Source organism: Thamnophis elegans, chromosome 7, assembly GCF_009769535.1.
Source record: "Thamnophis elegans isolate rThaEle1 chromosome 7, rThaEle1.pri, whole genome shotgun sequence".
Taxonomy (NCBI): domain Eukaryota; kingdom Metazoa; phylum Chordata; class Lepidosauria; order Squamata; family Colubridae; genus Thamnophis; species Thamnophis elegans.
In genome coordinates, this window is record NC_045547.1 from 21,320,937 (window position 1) to 21,333,217 (window position 12,281).

Below are 12,281 nucleotides of genomic sequence, written 5' to 3' on the forward strand. Positions count from 1 at the left end.
ACTGGATTATCTTTGCACGTTATTGGAAAGTTGAAGAAACTCTGCAAAATGAAGAGATAATTAAGAAGATACTAGACCAGTGATGGCACATGCACCGGAGCCCTGGAAACTCAAAGACCAGGATTTCTGGGGCTCCGGCGCAACCGAAGAGCAGGTGGCCGACACATATGCACATGCCTAAACCAGAAGACCAGGTGGCCGGCATGCACATGCACACCGTCCAGCTGGTCTTTTGAGTTTCCAGGGCTCTAGCACACATGAAGAGCAGGTGGCCAGTCCACATGGCGCACGCCGGAAACCAGAAGACCAGGCGGCCATTGCACACATGTGGGGACTTGAACTTCAGCATCCCAAATCTGTCTAGGGCATAACAATTCATTACATTCTCAGTAGATAATTTAACACGTTATATTATTGGCAAATTCACACCACTGCCTCCCTAGTTCCTAAGGCGTGCAGAATATGTGGGTGTGAGGTAGAGAAAACTAAATTGTCTGTTTTTCAGCTGCATATACATTGAGTCAATTGTATCTTACTGAGTTGACGTATTTACTTCTGAACAGAGAGGTGATGGCCTCCATGAAGAAGTAGAAAAGCAAACAATGTACAATTCTGGAAAAAAAGGAAGTGTTAATCAGAGTCTTTATTCACAAATGTCTTTTAGCATTTCTCATATTGAAACTCCCCTGTTTTTTCCAAGGGAACTCCATGAACATTTTTTGATTTTCGGAATATCATTTGATTGCTCTGGGTAGAGACAGTTCCTCCTGTGGAAAGTTTTTTCTCAAGTTCTCAAAGAAGTTCTGGAAGCCCCATTGCCTACCTTATGCCTTGTTGGTTTCCTTTGGTTCTTACCCATAGTTTATTGCTGCTGCTGCCTTGCCAATGTCTCTTTGCCGGGTATTGGAGGGACCGTCCCTGAATCTAAGCCGTTTTTCTACGTCAATATAGCCGACATTGAAATGCTGGAGACTGAAGTATCATATGTAGCCTGTAAGTAATGCTCCGGATTTACTTCCTTATTGGATTTTTGTCTTACCTAGCTGTTGCAAAAGTTGGACTTCCAACACTTTTACCAGAAACTTTTGTACACTCATCATAGTTAAATATTAAAGATATTTGAGGAACGTACTCTTTCATTTTGGCAGATAAAGAGATAGCATGTCTTAATGCTTCACAGCAAATCTGGTTCTATATTTGGAAAAAACCCTACCACTTCCACACAAGACGTATCTGAAAATTAGTATACCATAGCCTCCGTATGCTATATAGCAAGCAATTTAGACTGTCCTCAGCCAATTCTGCAGATCCAAGGACACCCTGTTTTTTCATGGTTTGATTTTATCTAGTTGTTTGGTCAGAATAATCAAAATATATGTATTAAGCTTCTGAAAACCTACAGCAAGGGTGTCCAACTTTGACAACTTTAAGACTTGTGGATTTCAGCTCCCAGAATTCCCCAACCAACCATTTGGACCTCCAAAACTCTTAGACTTCAATACGCACTAAATATTTGGGTCTGGCCACTCAGTTGGTGCCATCACACCATCTGCTTCCAACAGCCTTGGAGCAGTGGTGGGTTTCAAAAATTGTTGGAACCTACTCTGTGGGTGTGGCCTCCTTTGTGGGAGTGGCTTGCCGCCCATGTGACCGGATATGAAATTATGAATTAGTACTTAGGTTGGTCCAAGTAGCTATTCAGAAACTCTGGCATTGAAGCATGCAAGTCTTAAAGCTGTCAAGTTACAAGATCCTTGCCAGTGGTGGGTTTCAAAATTTTTTGGAACCTCTTCTGTAGGTGTGGCCTGCTTTCCGGGTCCACTGGTGGAACCTCTTCTAACCTGAATAGGTGCAAACTGGTAGGAACCCACCTCTGCCTTGGAGGCTGAATAAAAACATAAATGAAACTTCAGCCCATGCTCAGCATGGCTGTTTGTACTGAAGTGCTGACATCTCATTGACCTTCACGTGCATTTAACTTAATTTGGATGCAAACCCATTGTCTTGCGTGTTTTTTCTCCACCAGGCACAACAGAGAAAATCTTCGAAGAGAAGCAGGATCTCTATGATGTCTATGTAGATAACCAGAATGTAAAGACGCACCATGAGCATCTGCAACCACTTCTGAAGATCAACAGCGCAGACAAGGAGAAGTATCAGAGACTTAATGATCAGAGGTAGTCCCAGAAATTGGTTGAGGCCGTGATGGCAAACCTATGGCACGTGTGCCACAGATGGCACGCGGAGCCCTCTCTGAGGACACGCAAGCAGACGCCCAGCTCAGCTGCACCACGCATGGGTGCAGGCCTCCTGCCAACCAGCTGACTTTAGGGTCTCTGCCGTGCATGCGTGGGGGCGGAGGCAGTTGCACACGCATGCACGGGGGTGGGGGAATCATGTGCGTGGGGGCAGGGGAGCCATGGAGAGTAATATGCGCATGCACGGGGGGGGCAAGGGATGTTGCGCACACATTGCAGTATTACTTTTGAGCATGCAATGACAAAAAGGTTAGACATCACTGGGTTAGGGATTCCTCTTCACGTTTTATGGGGAGCTTGAATGAAAGCCTCCGATTTAGTTCAGAATTTTGGTCATTTCTTGCCAGCATGTTTATTTTGCAGAACCATAAGGAGGGCTTCACTCATTAAGTTTGAATGAAAGTTCTTTTTTTAAATGCTACAAAAAAGAAAAGTCTAAAAGATAATTTTCCTTGACTGCAGGCTCTGACCAACCATTCACTTTGGTTTTGTAATGATGTAGCATGTCCAGGAAGTATTGGGTCTGGTTTGGGATATTTTGTTTGCATTGCTATAGGGCAGGGGTGTCAAACTCAAGACCCGGGGACTGGATCCGGCCCGCAGTGTGCTTAGATTTGCCTGCAGGGCCGCCCTGGGAACAGCAAAGGACTGGCCCGTGGTGCCTCTGCCAGCAAAAATGGAGGTTGGGAGGACAGCCCGCATCCCTCCTGAGCTCCATTTTCTCTGTCAGAGGGTTGCAGGAAGCCGTCACAGCCAAAAAATGGAGCCCAGGAGCCCATTTTCATCACCACAGGTGCTCCTGACCAGGGGTGGTATTCACTTACCTTCCCTACCGGTTTGCAAATGTGAGTTCCCGTACTTCGTGCATGCACTCAGCCTTTCACGCATGCGCTTTTGGCTAAAAAGGGCCTAAATGGGATGCTATAGAGCCAGGGCAAGTGGGCGGGGCCACCCGCGATTTCCGCTACCGGTTCTGGTGAACCAGTCCAAACCGGCAGAATACCACATCTGCCCCTGACACGAGTGACGTCGAGCTGACCATGCCCAGCCTGGTACCCTGAGGTCAAACACAACCCTGATATGACCTTCAGTGAAATTGGGTTTGACATCCCTGCTATAGGGCATCAGTTGTGAAATCTGTCAATGTGACGAGTATATATGTTTCCCTCATTCAGACAGATGCTGATGTACTCCCAGGAAGTAGATGGTGACTGTAGTTCTTGTGAAGAGGACCTCTTCATCTTGTAAGTTGTTCAGATGGGATTCTCCAAAGCACTGCTTGAAATTAGCGATGAACTACGTTTGTTTGAGAGATTTCCAAGCCATTCTTGTGATTTTGGGGGGCTTATTTCCTTTGATCTCCTTTTCTTATCCTCTGTAAGTCTCCTCCTACCTGATTGCAGTTGGTTCTTCATTGATGGAGGTTGAAGTTCCCCCATACACACCTACCCAATCTGTGGCAGCTATCGCTGAAAAACATGTTTTTTTCATGGTTGTTTGCAAGTCTCAGTAGCCATTAGGGAATCCGTATTTCATGGGGCCACATATTCACAGAAGCATAGTAGCATGTCGGTGAGACGTCCGAGTCAGATCTATTACTCTGATGGTCTGCTTAAAGTCGGAGTCCTCAACATTAAAAGTTAATGTTAAAAGTTAGGTTGACATTGTAGTTCACTAATCTGGAAAAATAGCGACATGGTAATATTAATATGAAAGCAGAATGTATTTAGGCTTTACACATCTTCATACGTCTCCATTTTACATTGTCTCTAAGGTTCTTCATGGAGCAGAATAACCGGATATTTCAGACGTTGATGGAGATATCAGCCAGCCAGGACAAGACATTGACAGCTGACCATGCCCGTGGAATGGGCTTGGATCCTCAAGGCGACCGTAGCTTTCTCATGGACCTCCTGGAAGTTTATGGCATTGATGTCATGCTGGTCATTGATAATCCTTGTTGTACTTAGAAGTGGTGGGTGCTGGAAGGGTGAGAGAAGCAGAATTCACATGTGAGTGGATGGCAACAGCGGTTAAAAGACTACAGGATGAACTGGTGGGACTTGCCACAATTCATATTGTGAAGTATTGCCTTGCATTTAAGGGAGCACTCTGCAGGAAATGTTATTTGTCTTTATCCCGTTAAGAATTGTTTTCAAATGGATCTCAAGGAAGATACCATTCTTTCCTACCCCACCATAGATCGGCCAGCCACGCTTTCTGTAAGTTCTGTAAAAGGAATATAGTCTGCTTCATGATCTTCTACCCCCACCTGCTTCTAAACAACCCAGCACAGGGTTATTTTGAGAGAAGAAAACATATCTATTGGCTGGGAATTTGGATGGGTGGATGTGAAAAGCACTTTATTCTCTAGGGACCAATGTGAATTTTTCACGCTGCTAGAGCCTTCCTAACTGTATAATGTAGGTGATAGACCTTCCGAATCCAAAAATCCTTAAAGACGTTGTTTTGTTTTGTCACATAGTTCTGCTTCCTTATTTTATACATGTACAGACATGCATCCATATGATGATTCAATTAAATTAGCATTTATTTTTGGCCTTGGCAGAAGGTAGATAAGTGATAGGGGGCAGCTTTTTCTCCCATCACATCAAAAGTAATATAATTTTTTTAAAAAAAAACACCTCACTTTTTCTTTACAAAACAATTGGAAGAAACTCCCCCCCCCCTTTTTTAAAATCCTAGCTTTGTTACTGTTTATTGAATATTTTGAGAAAAAGATCTTGCCTTATCTCAGCCAAGGCACAGTAACTTCATATCCCCCAAAGCAGTTCGAAGAATTTTGAGACTGTGGATTTACCCTGCACTGTTTGTTTCTAATACTTGTAATTACAATGAGCCTGCTCTGCCATCTGTATAATTTGATATGTATTATTTTTGGCATTGTGGTGGTTTAGGTAACCTGGAGTTTTTTTCTGTTACACTAACAGAGTATTTAGGATTCTAATAGGACCCAAGCTTATATCTGTGAATAATAATAGGATAATACTAAGATAAGGAAAGAATAGTGAGGAGTGAGGATTACTGCAGTGCCTTATGCCCTTAATGATGGATACCATGGACTAGCCATCATCAAGAGCACATATAAAATTTCGGAGAGCCTGATCTGTTTCTTTGGCTTCTGGCTGAAAACTAAGCTTGTGGTTCTTGGTCTTTTTGCAGCTCTAATCATAGGCTAGAAGACTCACCTGGTGGCCTCAGGTTCTCCACCTGTTCTCCCTTGCTTAGTCATTGCAGCTGTTGTCCATCAGGAATGTTAGGACACTATTATTTTCCTTCTTGTGGCAGAAGCTGTGGTGCTCTCATAAAGGCCTCCTTCAGGATCACTGAGGAAGTGAAGAACATCAGAGTTGGTGGCTGGTCTAGTTCTGTTAGCACCGATGTCTTTACTCAATTCCAGTTAGAATTAATTAGTTGCCTATTAACGTAGTGTGGCATCTGATTTCCCCCCCCCCACCTTTTACCTAGACTGAATTTTATTGCTCTTTTAAATTGATGGTTTTGATTCGTAGAGTCCCTTTTTGCTTTGGAAGGAGTTGGATTGACTAGATCAGGGGTGTCAAACTCAATTTCATTAAGGGACGCATCAGGATTGTGTTTGATCTCTGTGGGCCGGGTGAGGGGGTTAACCTAAATTGGTTAGAGGGGTGTGTGGCCAGGGTGTGGGTGGTGGCCAGCTCAACATCACTCATCAAGGCTGCATTTTCACTGGCAGGGGGCTGCAGGAGGCTGTTGCAGCTGAAAACGGAGCCCAGGTGTGTTGCATGCAGCTTCCCCAAGCTCCATTTTTGATGGCATAGGGCTGCAGGAGGCCATTGCAGCCAAAAATGGAGCCTGGGCAGGCCACGCGTGGCCCTCCTGAGTTCCGCTTTGCTGGCAGAGCCACCATGGGCTCATCCTTCACTGTTTCCAGGGTGGCCCCGCGGACCAGATCGAAACACCCCACGGGCCGGATCCGGCCCCAGGCCTTGAATTTGACACCCCTGGACTACATATATGTTTCGGTTTCCTATTGTCTTTGGCTGAAGAGTACTTTATGATTAATACAAGCTGCTATCTTTAACAAATTGCTTTGTTGCTTGTTTTTTTTTAAATGAATCGTCTTCTGATATTTTGCTGCATAGTTCTAACCTATTTTAGAAAGTGATAGTTGGAACTAAAAAAGCAAGAATATTAAGAATAGATTGGATGGGGAGATTCAACTAAAGAATCCACAGGGCATCCCTTTTTCCAACATGGAAGGAAAATCTTCATTCGATATCTTATCCCTTTTTCCTACCTCATGTTTGTCTTGTCTAAAGGGCCTGGGTCTTCCTATATATGGATTTAAATAACTTATTGTATAGAATGAAAGGAAAGAATTGGAAGGTATTAAGCTGTTTACTAAGCAAATGGTTCTTGGTAATTAGATGTTAAATTGATCCTCTTAGTATTCTTTGTTGTTGTATATGGGGGTTTGTACATGAACAAGTTTTTAAACTGGTATTTTTGCTTCCTGTTTGCTAAGCCACCACAGAATATATGCCACATGAATGCTTGGAGGTAGGGAGATCCAGCATGAGAATCCTGTAAATCAGGATTTTCAGAAATGGGTCTGTTGGCCTGAAGGATTTCTACACACGTATAAATTGCTAGGATTGAGAAATATCGCTGTAGCTTACTCAGGGTAAAGAGAACAGAAGCCGTGAGACAGAGCTGAATCAGTGCTTCTTTATTACACTCTAAGACAGAGGGACCCGATGGCTCAGTGGCTAAGATGCTGAGCTTGTCGATCAGAACGGTCGGCAGTTCGGTGGTTCGAATCCCCTAGCACCGAGTGAGCTCCCATTACCTGTCCCAGCTTCTGCCAGCCTAGCAGTTCAAAAGTAGAAAAATAGGAACCACTTTTGGTGGGAAGCTAACAGCGTTCCATGCGCCTTCAACGTTTAGTCATGCCAGCCACATGACCATGGAGACGTCTTCGGACAGCACTGGGTCTTCAGCTTTGAAATGGAGATGAGCACTGCCTCCTAGATTCAGGAACAACTAGCACATATGTGCGAGGGGAACCCTTACCTTAAAGACAGTGTGTTGTCCATCAATACATGCAGTGAGTAGCTGTAAATCTCAGATATGGAACACACCAGAGCAATTGAAACTGACTCTAGCTCTGTTGATATTAGCCTGATGGATAGAAATTCAGACAAAAACTTGATGGGCATGCTAGGAAAAGCTTCACTATTTAAACACTGAACGAAATGGGTTGCTGCTAGTAAAGATAGAGCAGCTGGGCTTAGCAAAAAAAAAATGTTGGCAAGATGTAGGGACAGAATTCGGTGTGATTGTCATAACCATCTGTCATGTGCTCCATCTTACTAACTGGGCACCTTTATAATCTATTTGTCCAGCTGTTAAATGAGACGCAGGAGAACATCCTATAGGGTATGTTTTATTTCCCTGCTTTGAAAGCACAGGCTGGTTCCTGTTCCAAGGGATATAAATATTTGATCATTTTCCCTGCTTAAAGAGACAGCGTTTCATTCATTCCTCTGCTGCTGCTTCCCTATGAAGGTGCAAAGGCGAGACCGCGGAAAAGCAGAAAAACCTTTCAAGTTGTGGCAAAAGTGGGCTCATTAAAATAAAGGTGCAACTTTTCTTTAACCTGGTGTCTAGTTACCAAACAGTGCATTAGGTCTTGCACACCCAAAGGGCTGCAGGTGAATATGGCTACCGTATTTTTCGGAGTATAAGACGAATCTTTTTCCCTCAAAAAAGCGGGTGAAAATTTGGAAAATACAGCATTTTTGGCCTCCTTTGCAAAACCCCGCCCCCCTTTGCAAAAATGGCCATGTATAGCCTTTAGGAGGCTTCCAGAGTGCTCCTGGGGGCTGTGGAGGGCAAAAATGAGTGAAAAATGGACTGCTTTAAGCTTGTTTTTGCCCCCCACCCAACCCCCTGGAGCACTCTATAAACCTCCTAAAGGTTATGCATGCCCCCCCTTTTTTTTACAAAAAACAGGCCTGTTTTTGCAAAACAATGGGCCACTTTTTGCTCATTTTTTGGGGGGGGGCAGCCCCCAGGAGCACTCTATAAGCCTCCTAAAGGCTATGCATTCACTTTTTTTGAAAAAAAAAAAAACAGGGCTGTTTTAGTGAAAAACGGGCCGTTTTGGGGAGTTCTGCAGAGTGCAAAACCTTTTTTTTAATTTGCCTTTTCAAAACCTTGGTGCGTTTTATACTCCAAAAAATACGGTAATGAAATGGAAAAAAATGATTAATGAAAGCATAGGGCCCATAATGGAATTATCTATTTTCCCTATCATTCCTTTCTCTTTTGCTTTCTTACAGCCTTACTGGCCACCATAGTAGGATATGCAGTGGCATTCTGGATACAGATGAGAGATTTCTGATGCAACAAAATGATTGTCAGATTAATTAAGTACAAGGCACAGTATTTATTGCCTGATGTAGTTTGCATGATTTAGCTACCCCTTTTCTCAGGAAACACAGAAGCAAGCATGAAGCATGCAGGAGCTCTACCTGCTGCTGAGAAACCTCTTTCACTTTTAAAACAGCGTTGACGTTCTGCTCATGATATCCAGTCCTGTAATTTGGAGGCTCAAAATCACTTCTAAATACTATAGATCAGGGGTGTCAAACTCAATTTCATTGAGGGCCGCATCAGGGTTGAGTTTGACCTCGGGAGGGGGGAGGGTAGGGGTGTTTAGATGTAGTCAGGATGGGTGTGGCCAGCTTAACTCATGTCGGGGGTGCCTGTGGTGGCCTGAGACTCCTGAGCTCCATTTTTGGGTGCCATGGCCTCCTGCAACTCTGTCAGTGAAAAAGGAGCTCAGGAGCTCATTTTCACTGGCAGATGCACCGCAGGCCAGTCCTTCACCGTTTCCAGAGTGTTTCTGGATCTGGCCCCCAGGCCTTGAGTTTGACACCCCTGCTATAGATCTTTAGGTAGAGACGAGTAACTTACGGCATGTTGTCTCCCTTTTCTCCAAGAGAATTTATAAATGTCCAGTAGTAGAATAGCCAATTTTCAGTGAAACAATTGATTTCTTTATTGAAAGTAAAAAAAAAAAAAGTGTGTGAAATTTTGCTACTGAATTTTTAGTCTCAATTGTGTCACCATGTTTCAAGCTGTTAGGGTCCTTTTGGGGAGGGGGAGTTGTTTCAGGATAGGAATGGAAAAAGGTGATCTCCCCAAGGTCCCTATTCCATGCTATTCTTTTTTTAAAAAACCCTATAAGCAAGCAAAGTCAACTAAAGGATGATTTTGATCAGATGAGGGGCTTGGGTTTGGCTCACGTCTCAACAGTTGTATCTTCTGTGCCAAGGCCTTTCCCTAAAGGCTATTTGCAAGGAGGGGGGAACTAGTTAAAGATGCCCTTTATAGCAGTGGTGGGATTCATTTTTTTTTTTACTACCGGTTCTGTGGATGTGGCTTGGTGGGCATGGCAGGGCATACAGATGCTGTAAAATCTCCATTCCCTCCCCACTCCAGGAGAAGGTTCCTACAAAATCCTCATTCCCTCCCCATCAGCTGGGGCTCGGGAGGCAGAGAATAGATGGGGACGGGGTCAGTCAGAGGTGGTATTTGCCGGTTCTCCAAACTACTCAAAATTTCCGCTACCGATTCTGCAGAATTGGTCATAACTTGCTGAATACCACCTCTGCTTTATATATATTTTTCAGCTCAATGGTTAGTACAATGTTAGTCCTGGGAGGAGCAGTGCATGAGTTTTTGAATTACACCGCGGATATGAACTCTCTTGGTTTTGATAGAAGGAACAATGTGATCTTGGATGTGCAAAGTTTTGCCTGTCTTCGTTTTTACCTGCCTTCCTGGTGAGTTCAGGAAGAGCATTTTCGTGGCATCCGCAGGAAACGTTGGAATTCTTTTTGCCAGATCCTATTTGCACAAACCAACTGCGACAATTCACTTTCTTCAATTTATGATCTTAATATTTGTTCCTGTGCTCACGTTTAGGAAAACATGGTCAGGTTGCACACATCCCCCCCCCCCCAGCATTATACCATGGCATAATTAATTCACTGTAGACTGAACTAGATAGGCCTCCATCTAATCAAATACAGCTTTGAAACGCAGCTTTCATCTTGAATGCAACAATTGAAAAGCATTCATAAGAGCAGGTTGCCTAGTGATGATTTATGTGGTTCAAATTCCTTTAACTTGAAAAGCCTTCCTTGGACAAAGCTTGGGAGATGGAGTCAGACTGGAGCCTTCTTTTCACTGTTTTGTGCCCATTGTACATTGGGCTGCGCAGTGGGGGGGGGTCTTTCCCTCTGATTTAATGTTTGCATCTTTTTGCAAACACTGGAATTCTGCCACACCAACTTGAAGCTTCCTATTATACACTGATTTGCCTATATAAGCATAGTTCTGTTTTGCCTACGTAAGCATAGGCCTTTAGAGAATGAATTTGATGTTTATATACAGATAACAGCTAATGAATGGCTGATGTTCCCTCTACTGTACAGAATTAAAGGTGTATTTCGGTTTAAATACTGATTACATAGCTTAGGTAGAAATTACTATTTAATACAGAATGTACAAGATGCCCTCTCTTGCCTATGATATCAAGTTCTTCATTTTTCCAGCCTTTCATTTAATAGCATTTAATAGTTCTAGGACATTTTGCTACTGAGCCATTTTGAAAAACAAACATTTGGGTCATAACCACTCTTGAGTACCCATTTTACATTATAATCCATGTGTATTTCCTAGCACTGGACAGTTCACACACACACAGATTGACAAAATTATCAAGTGAATTTATTGATCCATCCTTAAAACCACACATGTTGTTTGATGTGACTTGCAGGGAGCGTAAAAGCTTAACTCATTTTCACCCATGGAAATCAAAGGCAAACAAAGCTGTAAGTCACTACAGTGACTCATTGCTAGCTGTGAAAAAAATAATTGGTGGATTTGTTTGTAAAATCATATTCACTACGTGGAACAGTGTCATTTGAATATTGTATGTCTGACTCCTTAATCTAAAACGACGAAGGGAATCGGGTACAACCAGAAGAATTATGGATTGCTTAGGAAACTATTTAATATGATACGGTTGCAATGGCTTCTACCTATCTTTTTTTAAAAAGTTGCTGCTTCTCTCTCAAAAGTGGAATTAGCATAGCAGAAATAAAACGTCTACAATTAGCAATTCTGTGAGTGAATTCCTGCACTATTCAGAAGTATACCGTTGGTGACCTAGGACGGAAAATAAAGAGTTGCCGGTCCTTTCCCTAGTAGTTAAAATGCTCAAAGAAATGCCAGTGCAATCTTCCAACATTATTTTGCTAACAATTTGATTTGGGTGCTTTCTTTGTTGACTGATTGGGTAGTTTTTAGGGGGTGGGGAAATGGGTGCCTTAACCTTGCAGACCTTTCTGGCACACCCTTTAAAAATGCTAACCTTCCCCCCTTCTTATTGGGGGGTGGTTTAAGGAATTAAGTGGGTGCCTTAAGTCTCTGCAAAGCTTAAACAACAAAAGAGCAATGACATATCGCTGGCCATCATTTTCATCATGCCACCATTAGTTTAAGAAGGTTCCAAAACATCTCCACCATTAACTGTGTAAATTAAGATTTGGTTTAGGCACCATCCAATTCCCCCCCCCTTTTAAAAAAGAAAAATAACTTTTGGGGTATTGGTGAGTGGATCACTTCCTGCTTCTATGAGAGATACATATATAACTTGTTGCATAATAACTGTAATATTCCTCATCTGTTTTCAATTAACTCTAGTGTATAAACTTTGTTTTGAAAACATGTTATGAATGAATATGACTTGATTGGCAGCTAGGATCTCTTCATTAACTTGTGACTAAGCACTTTTCTTTAAAAGATACCAGTGGCTTCTTTCAGTAAGAGAGAAAGCGCTACCTTTCTGGATTTCATTGCTAATGTAGAACCCCAAAAGGACTTGTGTACAGATATAATGGTCTTTTTTTTTACTGTATTAAAACTCACTTTTAACACAGGTAT

General features: G+C 42.8%; 1 protein-coding gene across 1 annotated transcript in view; it reads left to right on the forward strand.

Annotated features, from left to right (window-relative positions):
• The window catches only part of DENND11 (DENN domain containing 11), a 32,102-nt gene extending 26,628 nt beyond the window's left edge, over positions 1 to 5,474 (forward strand). The window contains exons 6-9 of the mRNA XM_032222131.1: positions 862 to 993; positions 2,027 to 2,177; positions 3,434 to 3,502; positions 4,033 to 5,474. Coding sequence (XP_032078022.1) covers positions 862 to 993; positions 2,027 to 2,177; positions 3,434 to 3,502; positions 4,033 to 4,228 — 548 coding nt within the window. The 3' untranslated portion in view covers positions 4,229 to 5,474. The remainder of the gene's footprint in view (positions 1 to 861; positions 994 to 2,026; positions 2,178 to 3,433; positions 3,503 to 4,032) is intronic.
• Positions 5,475 to 12,281: the final 6,807 nt, after the last annotated feature.